General features: G+C 45.5%; 1 protein-coding gene across 1 annotated transcript in view; it reads left to right on the top strand.

Moving 5' to 3' along the window:
- Positions 1–27,546, top strand: part of DSCAM (DS cell adhesion molecule) — a 753,301-nt gene that overhangs the window by 712,218 nt on the left and 13,537 nt on the right. The window contains exons 28-32 of the mRNA XM_049709686.1: positions 1,968–1,998; positions 8,810–8,925; positions 12,314–12,463; positions 20,930–21,127; positions 22,458–22,760. Of these exons, the coding sequence (XP_049565643.1) occupies positions 1,968–1,998; positions 8,810–8,925; positions 12,314–12,463; positions 20,930–21,127; positions 22,458–22,760 (798 nt within the window). The remainder of the gene's footprint in view (positions 1–1,967; positions 1,999–8,809; positions 8,926–12,313; positions 12,464–20,929; positions 21,128–22,457; positions 22,761–27,546) is intronic.

Here is a 27,546-nt window from a genome sequence, read left to right as displayed (position 1 = left end):
AAGGGGACATGGGCAAGCAGTCCTAAAGTAACCGGTGCAATCCAGATTCCTAGCATGTGCTTAATTGTGACCGCAGTCCACTCAGTCCCACTCCCCAGAAGACATTCACGCCTGGTCCTTGATGCCAACTGTGCTATCCAGACCCCATCACTGTGCTTAAAACTCCACCAGCTCTCAGCTTCCTCAAAGGGGAACTCACAGAAGAAGTGAGTTTCCATGAATATAATGTTTCTCACAATTTAAGATGAGTCAGAAGGAGGAAATAGTAGCTAAGACAGAAAGAGAAAGGGATCCACTGTAAGATGATAAGCATAGGGAAGGGTAGACCAAAATGGCTTTGGGCACCTAAATATGTGGATGAAGATGCCTGCTAATTGTAGACGTGGAAAATTTGCAGTTAGAGCACATCAGTACTGGAGGGACCTCTGTCCTCACTCATTGGATGCTGCCATCCCTTGGTGCATTGATAGAAGAAAAAATCATAGAAGAGAAAACTGTGATGATTAACTTCAGAAATAGAAAAAGAATGATGATTATGGCAGAACAAGGAACACAGGTCCATTCTGAAGATGTTTGAGTAGGAGTTTCCTTCAGATTGTGAGCTGAAGTACAGTGTTTTACTCTTTGGAAATCTTTCCTCTTTTTTAGAGTATTGAACTAGCCACTGCGTGGTTGTTACATAGAACTAATTAATCCCAAGCTTCTGGCATTTTATATATGTGTATATGTATATTTACTTTGTAAGTGTTAAATCATTCAGGAAGAGAAGAAGCTCATCATATTTACTTTGTCTTTGCAGATAAATATAAAGCCATGAGCTGAGAAATTAGATGCTGTTTTGCTTTCTTTGCTTTGCCATGTGGGTGGGATAAAGGGAGCTATTTCATTTCCCAGACAGAACCCATCTGTGCGCAAAGCCGGGGCCTCGCTGCGAGGTGGGAACTGGCATGGCTGACTTGAAAAGCTGAGCTTTGACTCATGGGGTGCCTGCCCACGTGTGCCTCTTCCCGTGACAGTCCACACCTCCCAATTACAGCACTCTGCTCCCTGAAATAAAAGCGACTGCATTCAATTGTTAGCCCCCAAAGATGAAAATGCTCCAACAAATGCATCGCTTCCCTGGCACGCACACAGACAGCTGAATCCATTTCCAGAAAATTCTGTTCATTGAACACTTAACATCAAGGCTTTTTAGAGAGCAATGAAAGAAAATCATAAAGAAGGGCTTTGTGTTCTAAGAAAGGAAACATTCATTTTTGTCAGGTAAGATGTGTAAAAAGAACAAATTATATTTTAAGGGAAATTAGAATTTCAAACCAGTGCTATCAAAAAGGTTAAAAAAAATTACAGCATTTTTAGGCAGGATTTCTTTTGTCAGGGGTGGTAACCAGATCTTGGTAAATAATGCCTTCAGAGAAAAGCTTTCTTTCTGTGTTTGAAATAAACATCTAAGTTTCCAGACACAGTGATATGCTGTTTATACAATTCTTTGATCAACCAAAGGGATGCATAGCTCTGTAATAATGACTTTTATAAGCTTTTTCATTTTGATAACAAAAAGAGTAGAATTTGTACTACATAATGAATTACTTTCAAGGTGTTAATGTTCTGACTTCTGAAAGTAAAATTGGGTTTTTGGAAAGTGGCAAATGAATAGGTTGTAATATAACCTTTAGCAGGTATCTGAGTATTTTTGTACCTATCTTTTTATGCTACCTTTATGCATATATGTGTATACATATATATGTATATATGTGTGTGCGTGTGTGTGTATGTGTGTGTGTGTATGTCTCATTTAGAACAGACAAGGGATCCATAAAAGTTTACGTTATTAGCAATGATTTCGATATACAATTACATTTAAAAATCCTTATTGTCATCTGATTCTGTAGAATATTTGTCACAAATGCTTAAGTGAATGTTAATGAGTTGTTTATCTTATACTAATATCAGCTTTCTTTCCCCAGATGCAAAGAGTTTAGCTGAAATGCTCATGAGGTAAGAACAAGACCTAGCAGCCCAAATATCATGTTGAAAAGAACTTGCTTTGATGACTTCTTTTTTTAATAACAGTCTGAAATTGATAACCCATTTTTCACTTGACACATAATTTTCATTCTAGGAACCTGAATATCCATGTAATGCTTGGTTAGAGACATAGATACCAAATAATATGCAGTTATGCACACCACAGGTAGTTTTCTTGTTGGCTGGACTCAACCAATAGAACATTTCCCATTAACCCGAGAATAATGAGGTGCATTTTAAGTAAGTAGCTTTGGTTTTGCTTTCACCAAATATGCCACTTTGAGGTCAAGCTTCCTTCCTAACAGTTAGCCAGGTGAAAGGGAATCCATGAAAGGGAATGGGTTCAAAATTGATGGCCTGATCAAGGAAGATTCTCCTTGCCTTCAGCTCCCACTGCCCCTTTAGCACCCCTCCGCCAGAGCACCCACCACCTTCTGCTGCAAATATCTATTCAGTCTGGTCTTGGAAGTCACAGCCTATTTCATCACCATGTTAGGAGAAACCAGCACTATCATTGCCCCACTCATAATTGTTGAGTAGGTGGATGACTAGGGGGAGTAGAATAAGTAAGTGCATGTTCACAACTGTACAAGACACCCCAACCTTTGCACTTTATATTGTAATGATTAAACCAAAAGTAAAAAGAGGATAATCAGAGTCTAGGAACCAGATAAGAAAAATGTCAGGGAATTTCCTGGCGGTCCAGTGGTTAGGACTCAGCGCTTTCACTGCCAAGGCCTGGGGTTGGATCCCTGGTTGGGGAGCTAAGATCCCACAAGCCGCAAGGCGTGGCCAAAAAGAAAAATGTCAGGGACCCTGATGGTGACCTTGACGTTGTCATTTTAGGATGACTAACATAGGAGATAAAAGAGATGGAGTATAGGGTCTCTTCCCATCCCCTACAGCACCACGGTTGGCTTTAACTTCCTCCCTCACCTTTGCGTATCAGAGTAGTACTTTATTGTTATTCACAAAGAGTCCTCTCCCATATCACCAGTATGTGTGAAGACCTAAGACAGAGGTTGAATACCGCTGGCTCATGGATTACATTTCCCACAGATGTCTTTGTTTGTCCCTACGGTGTTTTAAGACAGTGTGAATTGTTGGTAACAGATGTGAGGGAATCAAGAATGACTCTGAAGTATTTGGTGTGAGCAAACATTGGTGCCATTTGCCGAGATTAGGAAGATGGATGCAGGGTATGGACTTTTTCTTTTTGTAGGGCAGAGGAAGGGGATGTGGATCAGAAAGAAAAGGCTTGTAAGGGGACTTCCCTGGTGGCGCAGCGGTTGAGAGTCCGCCTGCCGATGCAGGGGACGCGGGTTCGTGCCCCGGTCCGGGAGGATCCCACGTGCCGCGGAGCGGCTGGGCCCGTGAGCCATGGCCGCTGAGCCTGCGCGTCCGGAGCCTGTGCTCCGCAACGGGAGAGGCCACAGTAGTGAGAGGCCCGCGTACCGCCAAAAAAAAAAAAAGGCTTGTAAGGGTCATGTTGGGGATGCTTTTTAAGCCTCCAATGAAGGTGTCAGATAGCTGGTAGCAGGAATCTGGGGCCCAGAGTAGAGCTCAGAGATGCAAATGGTCTGTAAAATGTCTCCATCTATCTAATCCCGTCACACTAGATTAAACGTGCATGAGAAGATTATGAAAAGCTATATGAAATGCCTTGAGTCCATGCTCCTGTGCAAGTCTGTCCTTGTTTGCTAGTGGTCACATAGCAGGCAGCCAGACACATGTGCGCTTGTATTGAACAAATCTGACAAAAATATCTGGAACGCAAATAAGCCAGAGTCATTCGACTTATAATAATTATCTATCTAATAAAGTAAATTTTCTAATGTAGTCTTAAAAATATGAAATTGTTGATGTCCTTTAAAAATTAAGACATTTCACATAAAACTGTGGCTTTCTGACTTCTGCAAGTGTTCTGCCACGCGGGGCACAGCCTCGACAATCACGGGTATCTGGACCTGCGCTCGACGCCCCCTCTAAACTGGGTGTAACCTGCTCAGCCCAGGGGCCCCCGTTCCTGTGTCCACCCAGGTCCACCTCCCTGATTTGTACCCCAGCCTGGTTCCTGCAGCTGCGTGTCCTCCCAGATAGCTTCTGGCCGCTTCCTTCGTGCACTCCCGGATCATCAATCATGCCTCTACCCAAAGCCTGTGACACCGGGGTCCGTGTTTCCTGACATGTTCAACATTTGTTTCGTTAGGGTGATGTGGTATTAGCTTCTCTGCTGCCTTCCCTCCCTCTTGTCATGCCCCCCAGGCAAGACATCAGAAAGTGTCTTCTTCCTTCTTTGTTAATAGGGCAGTTACCGTGGTGGAAAGACCATCTATTGATAAGAGCGGGAATCAGAATGATATTTGCAGTTGCCAGCATGAAATTAGGAACATTAAAACTAGTAATTACTCCCACTTAAGGTGTTTAAGGTGCTTTTCTCCAAAGGATGGAAGTGATTGAAAAGGAAGAGATTTTCCAAGCTCCTCAAATAGGTGAATTTTTATGGGGTTAATTTAGAAGAGAAAGCAATGTTTTTATTCATGAAGGGTCAATTCGATCTAAGTTTGGCAGGTTAACAGGCCAAGCAACAAAAATCCTTGTCCCCTAGCTGGTCAGGTTAGGGCCAAGCACATTCCAAATGTAGCCCAGGAAGTCTAGGCAAGTCAGACCCTTCGGTACAGAGAAGCCCTACGGAACTGCTGTTCCTGATCTTGGTCACTGGTTTCTCTGGGAAGGTGAGGACTGAGCAGGCTGGGACATAGAAGCATGAACTTATATTCTAGGCCTAATACTGCCACCGGCCGGCTTTGTGATTTGGGGGTACAGTAAAGTCCCCGACATACAAACGAGTTCTGTTCCGAGAGTGCATTTGTAACTCCAGTTCGTTTGTAAGTCCAGCAAAGTTAGCCTAGGGACCCAACTAACACCATTGGCTATATAGTACTGTACTGTAAAAGGTTATGATACTTTTCACACAAATAATACACAAACACAAAAAAAATAAAGAAAACGTTTTTAATCTTACAATACCTTGAAAAATGCAGTAGTACAGTTCAACAGCTGGCATCCAGGGGCTGGCACTGAGTGAACAGGCAAGAAGAGTTACTGGCTGGAGGAGGGAGAGGAGGTGGGAGATGGTAGAGCTGAAGGGTCGTCAGCAACAGGAGACGGAGGGCAGGCTGCAATGTCACTCGCGCCTGACGTTGACGGCACGCACGTTCACATCTTTGAAAGTTCGCAACTTGAAGGTTCATATGTAGGAGACTTACTGTACATCCTTTTCTCTCCCTGTGCCCTGTTTCCCTTATCTAAAGACAGCAATTGGAAATTGCTCCTAGCTTTATCACTCCATGATCTAGGTGAATATAACATTTATTGTCCACCCAAGCTCCTCAAGGAAAGATCTGTGTATTTTGGTGAGATTAGCTGTCCCGGGGCCAGATGGGCAGGTGCAACTGCAGGACAAACACAGACAACTTGGAGCCCGCCCCCCCGGGGGTCCCCCACAGGCTGCCACTCCCATCTCTGGGCCTCATGCTCCAGGACACTCGTCCACCTCACCCAAGCAAGTCACCTCGTAGAGGAGAGAGAAGATAGACTTCATCCACCATGCTCAGATAGAAAGGGTTTTCCTGATAGACTTCATCCACCATGCTCAGATAGAAAGGGTTTTCCTTTTATGCGATTAGGCAAGAAAACATTTTTTTTTAAATATACCAGACTTCTCAGAGGTGAGACCGGCTTGCTGTAACGTACTAAGCAACACATGGTTAATGTCCAAGGACCACTATTAGTAAGGAAGCTAGTTATGAGCAGTGAAGGGTTCAGACTGAGAGATCAAGTTAATTTAGCTTTTTGATGTTTATATTTTTATACACATAGTAAAAAAGAAAAATGCCCACCCAACTGTTACAACGAGACATATCCTGATGTCCTTACAGTTACTTTGTACTTACAGGATGCTTCGTATTACATTTTGGGGAGGAAGGGGGATGGTATGCAGAAATCATCATTGGTTTGGGGTTTTATCCCCCAAATCTTAAGGAAATATTGATTTTAAAGTGTTGTAGCAACTGCACATAATTTATTGGCTGAGCCCAGAAACACCATCCACTGTGAACCAGGGTCAGCTCTCTGTCATTTTAATCAGACAACCAGATGGCAAATGGATGGTGGATGATTATATTTCAATAATAACTAATATATTAAGCATGATCCCATATCATATAAAAGATGCAATTTTGCTTCCACAGTGAAAACATTCAGAGTCTTTTTCCAGGTTACAAATGAGGTTTCTTTAAATAGCTTTTTTCTTTTTTTTTTTGAAGGTTTGCTGCTGTTCTAATGGCCAATTATTATAGTTTGGGGGAATCAACTTCCGTGTAACAAGAGATGATAAAATACGGCAGCACAGATTCAGATAAAGAAACAATTTCCTTGGGCCCTGATAACCCTTTTAGATTGAGAAAAGTGTTACTGCCCCCAAAGCAAAGGCTCTAGGAGGTGTGACTCAGCTCCCATTGTGCCCAAACATTAGTCATTCAACAACCTGCAACAAATATTAATTGAGCACCTACTTTGGTTATATACCGTTCCAAGTTTCAGGGTATACAGGGGACAGAAGAGATGAAAATATCCTTTGAGGCGCTTATAGTCCATTGGCAGAGACGGCTAATAAATAACTCACTTAAACATATGCCAGGGAGTTTTAAGTTTTGAGGAGACAAGATTAAATGGAGAATGGGGAGTTCCCACAGCAGGACTCCACTGACTCCTCTGAAATGATAGAGGGGAGGGGGCAGCCACAGGAGCCCTACGTTGGGGGAGTGTGTCCTAAGCAAAGGAAACTGCAAGTGCAAAGAGAGGGAAGAAAAATAAGCCCCTGAATCTCAAGGTTTGTGGGGCAACTTTCTTGCCTTCCAGCTGCAGGGCTTGCAGCTTAGTCCCGCGAGGAGGGGCGTTTACCTCCAGCTTTGATTGTCCCTGTTCGCAAAGTTTAATCATATTCTAAGTCTTTGTGTCAATCACCATGGAGCACAGCAGTGATGTCACTTGCTTCCTGTGTCAAACTGACAGCAGACCCCTTGCTGTTAAGTATAGCTGCGCAGGGTTCCTCGCTGTTCATTGAGCAGCTGTGGGCTCTGCCTCATAACTATTCATGATGAGCAGAGGGAACTAGCTCACGCTTCTATTTTTGATGCAAGGACAAACTCGGGTCCCTAGTGAAGTTTCGAAACAGATCTTTCAGATATTCACAGAGGAGTAGTTCCCCATATGTTTTTGTGGAAATAGAGCCTGTCTGACGTAACTGCAGCTCCCCAAGCCACCAACGCTCTTCATTTTATGCAAGGATCTGAATTTTTGCTTTAAACACACACACACACACACACAAATAAAGTAAGAACTTGGTTAAGTAAATAATTTTAAAACATTTATAGACCACGTAAAAAATTCAGGCCAAAACATTTGAATTTGGGCTCTGCGTAATGAGCATGATCTAGCTACATAACCCAGTTACTCACCTGCAGAGCAAGAAATCTGGTTCAAGATCAAGGCCTAGGTAGAGCTGCTGCACCTTTCAAAAGCTGCCATTTCCGTGAGCTGTTTTGTTTACACTCAGGAAAGAGCCATTGGAAAATACTCAGAATATTAACATGGACCTCTGAACGCAAACGTTTAAACAGCTTCTTGAGTGAACTTGACCTTCAGATTATTAACATCATCAACCACATGGTTCAAGAGTGGATGCATCCTCATGGATGAGGAAGCTCTGAGCTTCCTGGTGAAGGCTTGCTTGGAGCAAAAGGCATTTGAGATTTTAGTATGGATACACCTTTATTGTTCTCCGTTACATATAATTAACACTGAGCGTGCCAGGCTCCGCAAATCTTTCTCAAAACAGACTTTGGCAGTTAATGAGCTAGATTTAAGGATGCCATAGATTATCACATTGATTAACTTATCTGAATGCCTACTGCTTCCTGGAAGGTGTTTCAAAAAATATTCTTAAATATTCTTAAATCTACTCAATTCTTATAATTCTGTAAAGATTGAACAACCATTTTTCTAACGTGCATTGCTAATTAAAGCTTTTATGGACTTTTTTGTCCAACATGCAGATTTTTTTTTTTTTTTTTTTTTTGCTGTGAGCTGAAACTGAATTTGATTATACCATGCAGTTTTACTACCTATTTCCATTTAGTTAGGAGACAGCTCACTCTAAGAGTAATTTTCTGGTACACAAATTTTGAGATAAATTCTTATAGTAATTGCTTTTTTTCTATTCTAAAATGTAATTGGGTTCGGAAAACTAAACTAATGTCAGGGAAGCTAACAAGGTTTATGATTTGTTACTAGAACAAAAAAAATGACTCCAGGTATAATACAAATCTGTTAGTAAAACCCCATCCAGTGAATGACCAGTACACATGTTTTCTCCCTTACCATCGTTGGAATATCTCATGGCTGACAAGTGAAAATGTTGTTGATTTAAGAATGTTTTTTTTGGTGTGTGTTTCATTCGGCTTTTATACAAAAAATAGGAATGTCCAAAGTTTCTATTGATAGATGCAGAACCAATCTTTATTGACAGTTGGTATTTTCTGAACCTCACAACTGACTGCTGAAATTTAATATTAATAAATATCATTTGAATGAAGGAAAAAAAATCTATCTGGTGTGTCTTCCCCTCCCCTCCCCACATAATTAGATAATAAGTTGGTGTTGGCCTAGGGTAACACTGAACTGAATCTGTTAATGCATCCCTCTTTTTTATTCCCAGTAAGAATACCCGGACTTCAGACACGTTGAGCAAGCAACAGCAAACCCTGAGGATGCACATTGACATACCCAGGGCTCAGCTTTTGATTGAAGAGAGAGACACAATGGAGACCATTGGTAAGGTGTCCTGTTTGCCGCCTTACACAATGTGGCTGCTACAGCCATGGCCTCTCAGCCCAAACCCTGAGCCATGGGAAATATTAGACATGGGGACATCTTGAATGCTACATGAGCAAAGAAGTTAGAAGGTAGACAACTGTTATTGAGGAGAATAATAAGTACCAGCAAATATGGGGGAAATGAACTTATGTAAACCACAGAGTTCACCTGAGAGAACCCCAACTCTGTCCCAAGTTGGGTCTCTCCTGGAGAGTCTCTTGGTACCACCCCAAAGAACCAACATTTATAATCAAGCAAACCGAGAAGGGCTGTACACTAAGACCCCGTCTTGGAAATCCACTTTATGAGCTCCTCCTCAACTCCAATAAGGCCTTTATTAAAGAAAAATTTTTAATTCTACAAATGTCTTTGCAAAGGACATCTTTCTCCACCCCCTGGCACCCCATAAAAATCCTTCACAGGGCTCTGGAAAAGTCCCAGCTCCCCTGTTTCACGATCGCAAAAGACACCCGGAGAGCTTCAGTGGCCTGTCCACCCAGAACCCAGGTGTCCTGACTCCTTCCAGCCTCTTTCTACTCGAAGTCGGCTGTCCACACTGCCTGTCTAGATGGTTCTATTTATTCCAGGATCAAAGACTTTGTATTTCCACTGCGGTAATGATCAGAAGAATAGCTAACATTTATTAAGAGTGCTCTAAAGGTCACATACTTTTATAAGCATTGTATGTGGATCATTTAACTTACGCCTCCCAAACAACATAGGAAAAAGATTCTACTTGGGAACTGGGACGTCGAGAAGTTCTGTAGCTTGCAGGTCGCACAGACAGGAGCAAAACCAGGGCAGGTCCCCCACCTGGCCACCGATTTCACCTTTGGTGACTGGGCGTCACCTTCTTCCGTATCAACAGGCTACTTCCCAGAACTCACCTTAGAAGTATGGCTGGACCCCCCAGTACTCATGGAAACAGACTCTGAGGCAGGTTTCCTAGGCTGCCACTCTTTGAACTTCACTCTGTGTCTGTTCCAGAAGATGTTTGCTGGCATTTGGTCCCAGGACAACCCTTCCCGGTGGTTTGGCTAAAACCACCCAACTCCTGGCATGTACCCTCCATACCTCCTGCCAATTAGGCAGTGATGAGTGGCCAGATCGGCAGGACACCTCCATTGCCCCTTGTCCCTGCCCTGCTTTTATGGTCTTTTAATAGAACAGTGGGGATGTCTGACCTAATGGCTCCAGAATTCTAAGACCTGGGCTGCCCCTGCAGGATTCAAGTTTGGTTCAGGCATAACAGCACTTAGCACAGCTTGGTCATGTCCAATGTGACCTTCGATCAACCAACTTCAGTTAAATGCTACCATGTTGTATGAGGGCTCGCTACTCATCCTGAAATACACAAGACTTAATTAGCTGCCTCACCTCAGGGCAAGGCACCATGTTTTGTTTCTCATTACCTTTTCTGTAGTGTATCTGGAATCTCTTTTATTGAACCCAGTGAATTGGGCACTAAAACTAAGATTTCCTTTGAAACATCAGTTCCAAAATCAAATTGTAATTCCTATGACTTTATAATACAGTTACACATTTGCTAAATGTTCTCGCCAGACTTGTTAATAACTCTGCCTACAGCTGTTAAAACAGGTCTCTAGGCGGATCCTGGGAGGGGTGTATTACCTCCCAGTAGCTAGTCACTGCTGACCAAACACCAGAGGAAGGTCTGCCCGTCGTTTCCGTACATAATAACGACCCTTAGCCAGAGATATAGCACATTCGCTGCAGGATCATTCATCACCAAGAGTCGTTTACCTCCCGGTGGAGCCTGACAGTTGGTCGATGGCATCTTCTAATTGTTGGGGAAGTAGAGACATGAGGCTTTAAAACGCTCTGGGCTCTGCCTACAATAACCCAATACGGGAGAGCCATTAATTTCTAGCCAGAGTGGATGTCAACCTCACAAACTGACAGGCACCCGAAATGTCCCGTTAAAACTGGAAACCCAGCCCCACAGATACTCTGGCGTGTTCTCAGCGGGGCTCCATGATAGAAACCACAATGGATGAAAGCGAATGTATGTCGGGCCTCTGATACCAGGTCCAGTTATAAGAACCCACCTCCGTGGAAAGGCCGCCTTATTCGAGGGTGGAGGGACAGATGTAGGGAGGGACCCCCAAGCCGAGCCCAGGCTCCCACCGTGGCACCGATCTGGGCTGTACGGGTGTCAGCAGACCTCCTGGCAGTCCTTCCTCTTTTTCTCTGCCCAGAAATTTTATTCTGACTTCAAGAGGTTTTCCTTTCCTGCCAGAGCCTGAGTAATTGGATTCTGTAAGGTTCGTTCTGTTCAGAGCCTTTTTTGGGCACAGCAGTCTAGCTGTGTTGTTTATGACTTTCGCATTACCGTTCAGTGTCAAGCCCGCTGCAGTGTGGTCCCAGCCGACTGATAAACTCATACGAATATCACCCCAGCCTGCAGTGCTTGAAAATGTATGAAAAACTCCATATACCCTAACGAAAGTTTCCCTTGGAGTCAAAAAGCTCTTAGGAAAGTGTGAAAAGTATCACAAGAAAGTGATGAAAATCTGAGACAGCCAAATAATGACACACAGCCCGACCGACTGCTCCTTCCTCAAAGGCTTAAAATGCTCTGCATTCATCTGCACCCAGGCTTCCCTAACCTTCAAGTGCCCTATGCCAGTAGGTCCTGGGAAGTCTGACAAGTGAGTCATTTTGAGAAGTCAATTTACAGAATGCCCTAGAGTCACTGAAGCTCAGGAGAGTTGGGAAGAAAAGGCATATACCTCAGAACAGTTAAAATCAAGGAATCAATCAAGTCTACTCTGAAGACTGGCCCTTCTCTTCTCCTCCCCCCATGCCCCATCTTGAACATTTGCCATCTTCCATATGAGAGGCGACCCTGGGATAGATGACCGCAGGGCAGTTTTTCTTGTTCCTCGAACAGAGCTTATTTGAAATGGCAGCCTCAACCCTGGGTGATGCTGACATGGCTGGTGGTGTCTCGGGTGAGCTTTTAACAAACACATAAACCCCAAACTCTATTAAATGGACAGCCACCCAGCCGTCCTCCCCAGATCAAGATGTGCTTAATGAGAAGAAACCAAGCCCCAGGAGAGAGGGGAGACCCTTCTCCGCAGTCATTCTCTTTAAGTCATGCTCCTAAGTCAACCTATTATTTTCATTCTGGAGTAATTCTAATACAGTGGTTGAATATTTTGGGTTTCTTTTTTTTTTTTTTTTTTTTTTTTGCTGGATGAGATGAGGTTGTTACTGTTGCCATTAGCAATAATGCAAGTACCGAGGAGAGAGGCGGCCAGGGAGTCACTGAGCAGGAGGTATAACTGTCCCTGGCTTCCTGTATCCTGCTATTCTGCAGACGATCGCTCCACGGTCCTGTTGACGGATGCTGACTTCGGAGAGGCAGCGAAACAAAAGTCCCTGACGGTGACACACACGGTCCATTACCAGTCCGTGTCGCAGGCCACCGGGCCCCTGGTGGATGTTTCCGACGCTCGGCCGGGAACGAGTGAGTGGTCACACATCACTTAAACTCTGTGGGTGTTACCAGTGCTGAGAATGCATTCGTGCTCCATGGCTGTGCAGTAAAATGTGGGGCTTCTCAGCTCTGTGCCTAAGAAGCAAGTAGGGATAATGACATCTTTGATTGGGACGTTGACTTTGTATTGTCTGATCTGAGCTGTTATTAAAATCGTATCGGTGGAAGCCAATAACTCTTGGTATTGGTTTACTAAGAAAGTGTTAGAAATTTCAGGTCCAGGTATTTATTTTTTTTTATTTAGACAACACAGGAAAAGAAGTTAGTTAACCTTAGTGAGTATCTCCTCTGTGCCAGGATTGGGATAGAAAGGTGATATCAGTCTGTTATCTTTGCAACAGCCCTGCCATGTACCTACTTATACAGTAGATGTTAGAGCTCCCATTTTACTGATGAGGAAACAATCTCAGAGAAGTTAGGGAAACAGCCCAAAGTTGTACGCATACTGTGCAGTGAAACCAAGATTCAGCTGTGGGTCCGTCTGTCCTCCGAGCTTATGTTTTTCTCCTGAACCTCACTATTTGAGAAGAATATAGTTCTGCTTAATCTGGGGATTCTGTTTGGTTTAGTTATTAAGATTTGGATCCGTATTATATGGAAATTAATTACTGTGATGAAATTAAACACCCTAATATGTATCTAGAGCTTATTAATTAGATATTCTTATTCCTTCATAATTTAAATTGTTCCTAAATCTCTTTAAAGACTGAGAAATTGATGTCCCGATTATTATCTTTTTGGAAGTTTTGATGCTAGCTTTTAAATCATTAGTCACTCTCTTTGAAAAAATTTTTACATTCTTGAGTAGAGTGCTATAATTAGAAAAATAAATATTATGCTTATAGCTGTTCTTTAGAATGTCTGCCTTGGAAGGCATCTGTGAAATGCACTGAAGCTTCCTGAAGCAAACTGGATGATTCCTAAGTAGCATCGTACTATGCAGGAAAACGGTGCTAGCGGTTACTGAAATTCATCTGAAAAGTCGTTTGCAAGAACATTCTGAAGGAGTCTTTTATTCCTCCCCTCTGTGTAACCTCACGTCCTTCCTTCTCTGATGACATTAGCACATTCTGAAGACACGAACGGGACACGAGTGAGGATTAGCTTTGCGAAGGAGTGCAGAGGGCTAAGACCTTTGCTCTTAGAAGGTGCTCCCAGGTCCTTGACATTCTCTCCAGCTATGGGCTTCTCCATCATGATCTGTCTGGGCCTGCTCCTGGCTACTTCAGGACACCACACTGACGGCCTTCTGAGCCACTTATGGCTATTAAACCCGGGAAAGATTACAGACCCAGGGGACTTCTGTCAGTGGATCCTTGACCTCAGCAGGCCTTTGTCCCCATCGGAGTGGAAGTTAATGGAGACCTTAGCAGCAGGATAAGAAAGAGGCAGAGGAAACAGGACAGACGCCCCAGGGAGTGGCTCCCCCTCTTCTGTGTGCATCAGAATTACCCAGGGTGCCTGTTTAAACTACTCGTTCCAGGCTTCCACCCCAAGGGATTCAGATCCACTTGGTGTATAGCGGGGCCTGGGAATCCGCATTATAACGGCCATCTAGGGTGATTCTGTTGCTGGTTGCCTGGACCCCTCACTGAGAAACACTCCCCCAAGTGTTAGGCGTGTGTCACGTAGAGCCCGGGAGGAGGTGTCCACAGTATCGCAGCCTTGCAGGAGCCCTCAAACCTGCCGGGCTCCCCGCACAGCAGGTGAAAAGAATCTGCATGTCCAGCTCCCTGCCAATGCTCAGCTGGCAGAGAGATGCACAAAGGCTAGTCGTAAACAGTCAAGGCTGGACAGGAGGCAGTGAAACTAAAGCACGGGGAGGCTTCTAGCTGCCGGGTCAGCCCCAGAACAAGGGAAGGCTGATCTGATGGCTTTCAGAATATCCACAGAGACATGCATCTGCGTCACAAGCAGAAGCGCTAACAAGTGACAGGTGAGTGTCTCTCACTCACCTCAGGCAGGAGGCTGGCGGAAGGGATGTGTCGGCCTCCCTCTCTCATGGCCTCATGGCTCTGACGGTGTAGGCACGGTTGGGGAGCTTTAAGAATTCCTTCATTCGGACTCAGAAGTATTCATGAAGGTGTTACTTCACATGTGGGCAGTGCCCAGGGTTGGGGTACCTCGAAAGGTGCAAAAAGACATTGACTTCACCTGAGTGGAGGGAGTCAAACGTGAAACAAGGAGCGGAAGCGTTGTTTACCAGTAAGTACGAGGGACAAACAGAACAGAATGATGAGGTGGTGAGTCGGCCAGGGGCGTGGCGACCAGGGTAGGGGCTGCTTCCGTGTGAGGCTTGGGGAAGACCTCCACTGAGTCCCAGGCAGGAGTCAGTCGGCCTGCCAGACAGAAGGAATGGTACGGGAAAGCCTCTAAATCATATTGGGGACAGAAGTGGGACCTGAATGGGGACAGGGAAGGCGGATAGGACGAGCCAGAGACACAGCCAGACTGGTTTTGCAGGCCTCACAGGCTAGTGTCACACGTCTGCAGCCCGTTCTGAGGGTGTTGGGATGCTCGCCCAGGGGTTGCCTGATGATCAGATCCCACAGAAACCAAACCGCTACAGCTTCTGGAAAGACGCTTCTTTCACTGGTGATGAACTTCATTAAATAGTGTTTACAAACACTTGGAAAATCTACACAAATTCATTCCTCAGTCTCTAGTTCCAAAAAAATAGAATTATTCATTTAACATCTGCAGAACGTTCTCCATTAGTAAAGATTTCGGGATCATTTTCTTTTATAATTGGAGTATAGTTGCTTTACAATGTTGTGTTGGTTTCTGCTGTACAATGAAGTGAATCAGCTATAGGCATACATACATCCCCTCCCTCTAGGACCTCCCTCCGTACCCCCATCCCACCCACCTAGGTCATCACAGAGCACCAAGCTGAGATCCCTGTGCTATACAGCAGGTTCCCACTAGCTAGCTGTTTTATACATGGTAGTGTATATATGTCAAACCTAATCTCCCAGTTCATGCCACCCTTCCCTTCCCCTATTGTGTCCGCATGTCTGTTCTCTACGTCTACATCTCGATTACTGCCCTGCAAATAGGTTCACCTGTACCATTTTTCTAGATTCCACATATATGCCTTCATATACAATATTTCTCTTTCTCTTTCTGACTTACTTCACTCTGTATGACAGACTCTAGGTCCATCCACATCTCTACAAATGACAGAATTTTGTTCCTTTTTATGGCTGAGTAATATTCCATTGTGATCATTTTGTTGTATTAAATATTTCTCCAAAACCACATTACGAGGGATTAAAGGCATTGTATTTTTTTATTTGGAATTAGAAACGGTGGGTGTCTCACCCCCCAGCAGATCAGCACAGGAGTCCAAAGCCTTGAGCTTTCTGCAGCCCAGTCCTCTGCTTGCTTCTTGTACCCAGAGCTTGTCACCTGGGCCCAGGTGTTACACCTGCATCCCCTCAGTCCTCTGGGGCAGGTTCCTCTCACTGCAGTCTGGCGTATTTGTAGAGATTGGTTTATAGCCTATTTCCTCAACTACCAAAGACATTCTTGTTCTATTCTAATTTTGTTGTTATTGTAGGAAACTTTTATTTTTAAGAAGAACATCTAAAATACGTTGCTCGCACATGAGCACGACTGTTCTGTAGAAGTTATGTTTCTAAGCATTGCATTAGTTTGCCAAAGAGTTGCAACAAATTCTTATTACAAGGACGGGAGAAATCGCAATGATTTGCTGTATCTCTCTTTCAAGATGTGAAAACACATACCGTGGCTGTGTCCACGTCTCTGTTCACGTCCCCGTCTCTCCCGTGGGTTAGGACACACTTGGAAGCTGGGTCTCTGTTCACGCGGGTCTCCCCAGCTGCTGCCAGAGGGTCCAACACACAGTAGACCTTCAGTAAATACATTTAGATACTGAGCGACCGTATGTATACTTATGTCAGAAGTTTTGAAATCAGAGTAATGGGGGTGGAAAAGAAACGATGTTTAGTGTTTTCAGCAGGAGTCGGGCAACCAGTTTCTTTCCTCTCTTTGTTCTCCCTTTCCTGAGACATCTGATCAGCTGTGTGTCTGTATCGCCTCACCCAGTTAGAAGTGTTTCTTTCCACATGTACACAGTCAGCCCCGGGACACGTTGCAGAAACTTACCAATGAGGTCATCACCTTGGAGAACTTAACCCAACCTTTTTACTTACAAAATGTGCAAGGGTACAAAGACATGTGAAGTGATCAGTGTTAGATTTGACCCGGGTTCGTTTTGTCATGTTTACCTGGACGTCATCCATCCATCATCATTTATTCATTCCTGAAAAAAGTATTCACCACGCAGGGCTGGACTGGAAAACAAATAGGACACGGTTCCCATCCTTACCGGTTACTACCAGTGGGCACCTTTCTGCATCACTGGCATTCTCCAGCATCTAGTTTTATGATTTTTCATGGCTTTTTTCCTGTCAAACTCTCGAAAGTGAGTTTCTAGCCTTCCTGGTCAACCCATCAAATCTCCCGTCACCATCTTCATTAAACAGGACACACTGCATCCCATGTCAAGTGTTTGTCACTCAGGAGTCATGGGCTAAGCCCCAGGTTGATTGATGCCTCCCACGTGCCTGTGGTTCTGTAGCTCATTAATGTCACACACGTCTCACAACAGCACTGATGGTGGGCAAGGTCGTCACCCACCAGTCCCAGAGAGGAAAGCAACGGGCACACCAGTGAGGTCACAGCCCGCGAGTAGTAAAGCTGGACCAAAGTAAGAGACACTTACCCCGAAGCCCCACTCTCAACCCCTCCACACTCCTCTAAGAAGAGATGATGCTTCTGTAAGGACTGCTGGGGACAAAATAGACTTCACATATATATTAAATAAGAAGAGCTTACAAGACGGATTGAATCTTTCTTGTTGAGACTTTGAAAAACACGCATGCTCTATTACCCGGGATGGTACTCAACACACTGCTGGAAAATACCTGATGGCAGTGAAGAGAGTCCGGTGTGTGATAAGCCCTTGATAAATATTTATTCATTGAATGATAGGAATGTTCAGGCTCCCCGTTTCACCCTGTCTATGAGACAACTGGTAAATTCATCGTGCAAAGCCAAGGCCTCAGTATCTGTAAGATATGAAAACCAGTAGCAGGGAATGAAAGGCGATTATATACATGGCATGTTTTATGACCTTATTATCCACCAAATCCTCTCATCCCAAGTTCAGGATAATTAAAATAATTTGATTCAATGAGCAGAAGCTTAATTCAGGTTCAGACCCAATGCTGAAAGGCCAAGAATTATTTATATCACTTACCCCTAATTCATTTGTTGTTTAGCAAGCATAATGCCTCATCACTAGATTTTATTTATATTAGGATGCTGGGGACCCAAATAAAATACTTTCCATGCAGGGACCGTAAACCCCAACATTTATTTGGTTAATAGATTAACTAGGAAGGTCTGCGAAGGAGGCCACTGAGTGGAATCCAAGTAAAATTTTTATTTTAGCTGCTATCTCAGAAACTATGCTACAGAAAAGTTCAATTCAGGTACCAAACAGCTCCAAAAACCTGATTATTCAAAAATGTGTCAACTCCTGAGTATTCTACCTACAAGGACAATTTTGCCTGTAGAATGCTTGCTTAGAACAGAACGAAGTGCATTTCAAGGAAAGTAATATCATGACCTATATTCCCAATATTATCAGGCCACTGGTAAAGCTGTCCTCATCTAGGAAAAAAAAAAAAAAAAAAGGGGGGGGAAATAATGAACAAAGTTAACTTGAAAAGACTTCTGGCTTGAATAGTGCCACTTGACCATGGAACTCTCCGGATAGGGTCATCTCAGTGGGAAAAGGGGCTATGGATGGGGGGCAAGGTCTCTGCCCCACCGTTGGTGGGTGAGCTTGACGGGGAAACACAGGTGAGGCTTTGGGGAGTTGAGGAAGTTGTGTCCCGGAAGTGATACTATCAAACTGACCCCCTCTTCCACAAGCATCCAGGCCTGTAGTAAAACTGATCCACAGCTGGACTTACAGGAAACTTAAGGGAGAATAAAAATAAGAACCCTCAAAACTTATGTAAGGGACTGGGTAATTTTCTGGAAAAGATTCATTAGTATTTAAATAACAAGCTCCACTCTTTAAGCTCCACTTATCACATCCACAGTGCCTGGAAGACATCTAGCCTCCTACCCAGGAGAATGCTTTTCTATCTCTTTGAGGATCTCTTTCCTAGCATTTCAGCAGAGAAACCCAATTATCATTTATACCTTGCTGTCCAGAGAGCTTGGCTCTCCAGCATAACTCATTTACATTCTAATCAAGGCCGTGAAAAACCTTCCAGTAAAGTCTTCCGTGGAATTTTGCAAGTAACGGATGAAATGAGGCTGGAAATCAATGCCCCCGAGAATTATGCACCAAGACAGAGCATTTTGATGACCCAGGAAATCTTAATAGGTATCGATTGAGCTGCCATCATTAGGCTTTTCTCTCCAGCATTGTGGAGTGATGGATTAGGTTCAAAGTCCGATAACTAGAAACCGGCAAAAAGGAAAATCCTCCAATTTAAAAAGAAAGTCATTTCACCAGGGTCCCATGACCCTGCCTAGAATCATAAATGAGCTAGTATCATGCAGATACAGCACCAGGACTCCTAGGTGTCAAGGGTGAGGACACGCATGGCCGAGTAACAGGCAATCTTGGACTGACAGGTGGGGTCTTGGGCTCCGTTTCTGCCACTTAATAGCTGTGTCACTTCTCCTCCCTGAGCTCCCATTGTGTCAGCCATAAAGCCGCCCTGAGCTATGTGTGTTCATCCAGGGAAGTCTGTGTGCCAGGGATCACAGCGGGCTCTGTGGGATGATTGGAGGATGAACGCCCTTGCCCCTGTCCTGCAGAGACTTGCAGGCTCAGGAGAGCACATAAGTGAGTCGGTGTCGTCAGGCCACAGGTTGTCTCTCTCAGTTCTGTTCCTGCGAAACTGCTCCATTAGTGATAAGCAGTCAGCACAGATTGCTGTGTTTAGAAGTGGCCAGATCATTTTCGTAATATTACTACATAAAGTTCCTCTTTGAAAAGCAGAGAATTCAAACATGGAAAAGGACCTTATGTGGCCTTCAGGCTGGAGCCCCAGAAAAATCATTCCAGGTAACTGAGCCTCTCCCCTTTTCCACAGAATTCTAGAAAAGGGAACATTGCCAACTCCAGTGTCCAATGTTCTGTACTGTTGGAACATGTTTTTTGTTAGCTAAGAGTTGAGCTAAGAACTCAGTCCACCCCCTTGACCTCTTGCCTCTGTTTCCAAATTTAGAGACAATGAAACCCATCTGGCTCCATCCAGTGTGTCTATAAACCTCTGTGTTTCTGAAGATGGGAGACCTGTGACATCCAGATATGCAATGACCCTTTGTTCTCCACATTGAATAACCCAAGTCTTGGTCACAGTTCAGACAGTTCCATTGAAGAGATGCTACCATGTGCAAAGGGATAAGAAAGTGTTCAGACATAAGGGGATCTTCCCTCTTCCCTCTGCTCTGAGGACTTGCAATGTAGTTGATGAACAAAAGTCATACTCGAGGCAGTGAGTGAATACAAGACAACAATCTATACAGGAGACAGCTGCTTGCTTTCCTGGGTCTGCTATAACAATGTGCCACCAACTGGGTGGCTTAAAAGAACTGAAATTGATTTTCTCACAGTTCCGCTAGTTAGAAGTCCAAACTCAAGCTGTCCTCAGGGCCATGCCCCTGTGAAGCCTGTAGGGGAGGACCCTTCCTCGCCCCTTCCTAGTTTCTGGTGGTGGCCTCAGGGCTCCTTGGCCCAGCTGCAGCCCTCCAGTCTCTGCTTCCATAGCCCCACGGGGCTGTCCCCTCCTTGTCTGTCTCCTCATCTTGCTACGATCCCAGTCATGTTGGATCCGGGGCCCACCCTACTCCAGTCTGACCTCATCTGGACTAATTACACCTGCAGTGACCCTATTTCCGAATAAGATCGATCTGAGGTTCTGCGGTTAGGATGTGGACGTATCTTTTCTGCAGGGGACACAATTCAACCTGTAACAGCACCTCGAGGTAACACTTAGGAAGGAAGCCACATTAGAGCGTATTTGGCTGCACTCTCTCCTCTTACAGAAGGTGGTGATTCTCAGGAAGTTTACGTGATACAAGGCGGGGTCATGAAACTATTAAGATCCAAAAGCAAGACCCAAATCCATTTGGAGTCCTGAGTCTGAATCTGATATTCTTCCCCAACAGGGCTTGTTTAAGTGCTGAAGTATCACCTGAATGTTTCAGACCATAGAGGAGAGGAAGCCAGTACTCTGGACAGGGGTAGTCAGGGAGAGCTTCCCGGAGGCGTGAGCCCTGCTGAGTGGATCATAGCGCTGGGTCGGGAGAACCCCACTCAACACCATGATCATGGCTGACCACCCTCCTAGACACAAACCTCGTTCTGGTTCTTCTCAGATCCCACCACCAGGAGGAACGCGAAGGCTGGGCCCACAGCGAGAAACCGGTACGCCAGCCAGTGGACACTCAACAGACCCCACCCCACCGTTTCAACACACACCCTCACCACTGACTGGAGGCTGCCAACACCCAGGGCTGCGGGGTCCATGGACAAGGAGAGTGACAGTTACAGCGTCAGCCCCTCCCAAGACACAGGTAAGGCCTGCGTGCCTCCTTCTCTATCCCGGGACAAGTAGGGCCCACACCCTGGGTTTCAGGGCCCTACCTGTTCCCTTTCAAGGTCAATTTCAAATTGCTAGACCATTTACCTAACAGGTACCGATACAGCTGTACTGCATTGACCGTGTCCAGGGTCCAGTGAATTCCGCAAAGCAGAGCCAAAGGAGTCTAGTTTGCAGGCGTCCCGGATCTCAGACTCACACTGTTCCCTCTCCTTTTCCTTCCTGCCCTGCCGAGAGAGACATAGAAATTTCTAAATTGTTCTCCCTCAAGATTACAATCATTCTGATTATACTCTGAGGGCATCTCACCCACTACTATCTCCAGGATTAAGACATTGCACTTGAAGTTACATGACAAGGTCATAGCACCCCCTATAGGGAACACGGCAGACCCGTTTGACAATTAAACAGGGGTTGATTATAAGGTAAGCCATTCCTACCGTACCATCCACCACCGAGATCTCACTCTGCAGAGAAGACAGAGCCTAAGAATAGCACTGGGTTGCCCACCCCACCAATCTAAAAATTTGAAAAGAAATGATACCTAAACTTAAGAGCTGTAGGAAATTTTAATCCTCATTTTCTTTTGTGCTGGATGATATGCTCCAAAAATAGTCTCAAAGGCGGCGTGTCACCATGTACGTTTATTTTCATGGCAGTTACTCCTCTTACAAGAACCTCAGAGTTCCACAGAGGTGACTTCAGAACTTTTGAGTGGGTTTAAAATGCAGAGAGTCCTCTACCCAAGATGCTCCTTTTATGGTTCTAGAGGTTTCCTGGTCCCCGTAAAGGGTGCCACACACAAAGAATGAGTCCCAGGGTCAGAAGTCATTTGGCCTAGTGAGCAGTTCCGTGCAGTCACATCTTCATCTCTAACCATCATCCTGTCTTCCTGCCACACAGAGGCCAGAGGAGCTGAGTGCAGAGTTCAGATCATTCCTGCCAGTGAAAGACTCTCTGTGGTCCAGGGGCAGGGAAGGGGCCACTGAAGTTCATTTGCACCGCATTCCCAGCTGTCTTAACTAAAAGCAGAATTTTTTCAAGGGGATGTATTACTGATCTATGGCAGTGTCCCAGGCTGGGGACATCTGACTCCAGAGATTCTGTTGACACCCCGAGCCACATGGCTGAGGATCATGAAGGTGGCCTTACAGTGACAAAGGCAGTCCTCAGACAGAGACCAGGCGCCCCTGCCAGGCTACCCAGTGACTGGAAGAAATAGACACAAGCCCAGAGCGCCACCCAGTCAGTGCAGACTCACGGTGACACATCACCCGTCTTGTTTTCTCTTTTGCACGGCACAGATCGAGCGCGAAGCAGCATGGTCTCCACAGAAAGTGCCTCTTCCACTTACGAAGAACTGGCCAGGGCCTACGAACACGCCAAGTTGGAAGAGCAGCTGAGGCACGCCAAGTTCACCATCACGGAGTGCTTCATCTCAGACACATCGTCCGAGCAGTTGACGGCAGGGACAAATGAGTACACAGACAGTCTGACCTCCAGCACCCCTTCAGAATCGGGGATCTGCAGGTTCACCGCATCTCCCCCCAAACCTCAGGATGGAGGACGCGTGATGAACATGGCGGTTCCGAAGGCGCATCGGCCAGGTGAGGCGAGACACGTGTGGACCAGCGGTCGGGGAAGCTCGTCTTCCCAAGTCACACGGGTCTGTTGTGAAAGCCCTTGTTGGTATTCACACTGGGTCTTCTGTTTAGTGACTGCTGCATAACGCACCACCCCAAAGCTTGATCATTTGTTTCGTTCTTGAGTCCAAAATTGAGTCAGGGCTTCGTGGGGACACGCCTCTCGGTTCCGGCCGTGTCGATGGGGGAGCTCAGTCATGGATAGAGGAGCCACGTTCCAAACGGCTCACTCACCTGGAGGGTTGATGCTGGCCGCAGCCTCCCTACACAGGTTTCTCCACGAGGTGGCTTGTGCATCCTTATGTCATGGTGACTCCGTTCTAAGAGCCAGTGTCCCAAGAGAGACAGTGGAAATAGCCAGTTCCTTAAGGTTGGGCCTGAAAACTGACCCATCACTTCTGCCATATTCTGTTGTTCAAGCAACCCCAGAGCTCTGGGAGCCCGGATTCTAGAAAAGGAGATCACCACCACATGAGGAGTATCGAAGATATGGGGGTGCTGTTTTAACACTGCCGTGCTGTGGGTTTCAGAAGGAGAGCGGTCTTACCAGGGAGCCAGCCTTTGGCACTTGGCTTCCCTGAGTTACCCAAAGTGACAGTAAATGGCTAGTGTCAGGTCGGCCAGTAGTTTGGTGTCTGCCTTGAGCAGTATTCTGGGTGTGTGGATGGGAGCTGCAAACCCTAAGACCTGCAGGGCCTGGCAGATCATGTAAGTGAAGAAGGTGGGGGGCAGGGTAAAGGGATGGATGGCGACATGGAGAATTCAAGAGCTGAGTGACTGTCTAGGGGAAAAGGACTCTAGCAGCCTCCTGCCAAGTGATCTCGAGTGGAAACTGGGGCCCACATGAGCGAGTTTCAGAAATTTTGGTGTTATACGGCGACTCACACTTTTCAAGTGTTTGCTCAGATACGCGCAAACCATCGTACGGGGCAAATGAAACACGTCTTTAGTTTGGATCCGAACCATGGCGGCCGGTTGTAGTTCTCTTCTGAAGAATCACTTTTTCTTTTTCACCCTGAAGTACCTGTCTGTAGACTTGACTTTGTGCACTGGCCTATCCATTCTTAGGGAATCCAGTTTTATTTCTCGTCTTCCCATTCTCTGAACACTGATACAGGTTCTATTTCAAAAATATATCCTCATTTTAAATCCCCACGATTCCTTTGGGCTTTATGGCATAAGGCCAAGCTGAAATGAGCTTTATAAATGCATAAAGATATATAAAATAAGAATTGTCTATCCAGCAACTCATCTTCCAAACTGAGTCAAGATCCGCACCAACCTCGTGTCAAGAACGATAGCTTCATTTATTTCCGTGCTCTCTACCTCCTCAGGGAGAAGACTTTATTTGTGGGTGTTTTTATTCAAGGGCTTTTTGTGGTTGGCATTTATTGGCAAGGCAGATGCAGCAAGTGTAGGAGAAATGCCATAGCATTTTGTGGCTGTAAACCTCGAGAGTAAGGAAGACGAGAGAGGAGAAAATGAGCCAGTGGACAGGTTGTTTAGTCTCGCTGGGCTGCAGTTGGCTCATCTGTAAAATGGGCTCAAATGTAAAATGGGCATGGCATCGACACCCACCGTCTGGGGTTTGTGTAAGCTGTGTGTCGCCTGATGCAGGCATCAGCAGCATTAGTTGTAGCTTCTGTTGTCGCCTTGTTGACTTGTTGTCGGGGCTCCCACGGTGACTCCAATGATGGTCTGCAGATGTACTGCTCTCCCCCCTCTTCCTTCTTTGGTTTATTTTCCTTCCACGGCCATTGATTCCCTGAGAGCATCCGCCTCATTTGTGTATCAGTATCACCCAGTTAAGTATAGGCATCACGCTCCCATCTGAGATACGTGCCATGCTTCCCCTTGTGTAGAACCAGCTCCTAGGTTAAATGTCCTCTGTGTGCTGGTCTTGAAATCATTAAAGGTTCGTATCTTTTTGGGGGCTTGTTGTTCATCATGTTGGATTTTCCTATTGAAAAAAAATGTTTGAACTGTTTTCATGATATTGTTGCCTGGACCCATCAGAACAACTGAGAGATCACAAGTAAGGTACTATTGTCATAATATGCTATTTAGACTAAAAGGATTTTATAACTGTAGGTATGAATAACTTTTTAAATCCTTATGAATTCGAATGCCCACAAACATTGTTTTGTCCACTCTAAATGATGTATTGTTATTACTGGACATTTCATATGCTTTTAGAAAAATATTTCATCCTTCTGGAAGCCTTTCTGTTGCTCCTTTATAATGGAACCAAATTCAACACTGGGCACAAAACCTAAAGTTACAGTTTATTATCCTGCTGACTGGAGACTATGTCAAAATTAGCAGTTCCTTGAACAGGGCTTCCAAACCAAAGTCTTTACCTGTGTTCCCTTGTGTTTCTAGATGCTATCAGTCATCCAAATCTCTGGATATCTTTCTCCTTACCATCAGTTCTTTTCTGATGAGGTGTTTTGTTTTTTTTTTCCATTTACAACCCCAAGCTTTTAAATTCTCTACAAATCAGGACTAAGCTAAATGAATTTGGCCAGATGGTGGCTGCAGGAAAATAGGAAATATGTCTTCGTTATCTGTATATTTCTCTCCTGGTGTCTAGCAGATATCTGGCAGCATAGCGAGTGTTCAAGAAATATTTTTAACCAGCTTAATGATATTGAATATATATACCTAACACTGTGTCTGATGTAGAGCAGGTGTTTAATAAATGTTATTGAATGAATGAATATATCATGATTGTGAAGATGACAAGACTGGCCGATTGGTTCAAATATGACAATGGTTAGAAATTATTAAATAGAAACTATTTCCATCTTTAAAAACAAAAGACAAAGCAAACAAACTAACTCTCTAGTCCTCTGAGAAATAGCTGGAAAATTTAACAGCTTCTTTTCCTCTCGGCCAAGGTGGCTTCTCGTACTTCGGTTACGAGAGCTACTTTTGGTTTCAGGTAGCATCTGGAGCCAGTGTCTGATGTTCTTGGATTACTACTGCTTCTCTATTCACGATGCTTATCCTGTGCGATCAAGAGATGCCACGGCAGGAAGCTACTTAAATCAATTTAAGGCTTCAAATCTGCAACCTCATGCAGCCTGGCCCCGCCAGCAGCAAGGGAAGTGTCCACCCCTTCTGATCTCCTCCCTGAGACGCTGGGACCCCAGCCTTAAACGTCTGCACCTCACTGACCCCCTGCTCCTCCGCCGTGATGAATGCAGGGGAGGTTTTCCGGTTGGAAATGGCCGTTGCTTGCCACCAACTGATTGGTTCTCTGAACAACCAGTTATACGAAGCAGTTTGAGGATTTTAATTTTAGGATCAACTCATCACATACCTCATGCTCCCCTGGGGGTGTTTAAAGGGAGAGAAGGGAGTGGAGTGAGAGACAGGGCTCCCACCTGAAGGACCAGCCAGCCTCTGCTCAGGTCACGTCCCCTGCAAAGGCTGGCCTTGTTCTCAGCTGTCGTGTGCACATGTCATGTACGCACGCACACGTGCACACACACGGACACACATGCACAAAGCTTGAGTTCCCCTGGCCTTTACCCTTCTAGAGATGGCCCTGCTCCTTCCCGCCCACCCCCCCTGCCTCCCCGCCTTTCCTCCAGTGTGTATTTTCTGGCTTCCACTCCACACCTAGCCCTGTTTTCGGAGCTGGGGATACAACGGCTGACAGGACCCACGAAGACCCCGCTTGGAAGGAGCTTATGTTCCTGGGGGGAGACAGACACTTATCAAGTAAACAAATAGTATTGTTTCAGATCATGGTCAGCGCTGGGAAGGGAAGTAAACCAGGAAGGGGATAAAGTCTGGCAGGAGGTACTTAGGAGAAGATGGTCAGGGGAGTCCTCTCAGAAGCAGTGAGACGTGAGCTGAGACCTCAGTGGTGGACGGGCAGGGAGACCCGGGCAGAGACCCTGAGAAACGGGTCCACGCGGAGGGAAGAGCAGAGATAAAGGCCGGCAGACAGCAATGAGCTTGGCATCCACAGCACAGGAAGAGTTTCCTTCCATCCAAGCTGTGTTTGAAAGGTGCAGACTTTCAAACATTCCCCCAGAATTTAAACTCAGAAAGACCCCCCGGGGCCATGAAGCAACATCTCCGCGTATTCACGCAGCTCTAGGTAGACCTTAACATTCGAATGGGCTCATTCTGACTCCCTCCTAGAAAACCAAACCTTTCTGATGTGCATTTGCAATTCTGTCTTCTTAAGGACCGGCCTGTAAATTCAGTCTGTTCTTTGTCGCTGTCCCTCAGACACAGAAAGCGATGGCGGGACTTGTTCTGAGGGTCCCGAGCTTGGAACCCTGAGCGCGTTTGCCTTTCCTAGCCATCTCCTCCCCCCTGCACGGGGTACAGGTGCCGAGCTTTCCTCCGACCTTGCCACGTGCTCTGGCTGTTTCACTGTGGCCGCAGCTATGTGGAGATTTTCTCTTTCGTTCTCACTACATTCTCTCTGACTTCTGAGTCCATTGGCGGCTCGCTGCTTTCCTAGGTGGACATATTGCCGTTCTGCTCTCATTGTTGGGGAGCCTACAGGGGGTGGAAGTGAGGGGGAGACCTGGGCCTGTGACAGAGGGGCAGGACGGCCACCTGTGTCCTGCTGAGTGACCAGAAGACGGCTCTGGATTCCAGTGCGTGGATGACACGCAGAGAGGCTCACCACCATGAAGGAAAGTCCACTGCATCTCCAGAAGGGCCCTGTCAAAACACAAATGTCATACACTTGTTTGTTCAACCCATCTCTACTGAGCATCTT

This window comes from Orcinus orca, chromosome 5 (genome assembly GCF_937001465.1).
Source record: "Orcinus orca chromosome 5, mOrcOrc1.1, whole genome shotgun sequence".
Classification (NCBI taxonomy): domain Eukaryota; kingdom Metazoa; phylum Chordata; class Mammalia; order Artiodactyla; family Delphinidae; genus Orcinus; species Orcinus orca.
This window is presented reverse-complemented; position numbering and strand designations above follow the sequence as displayed.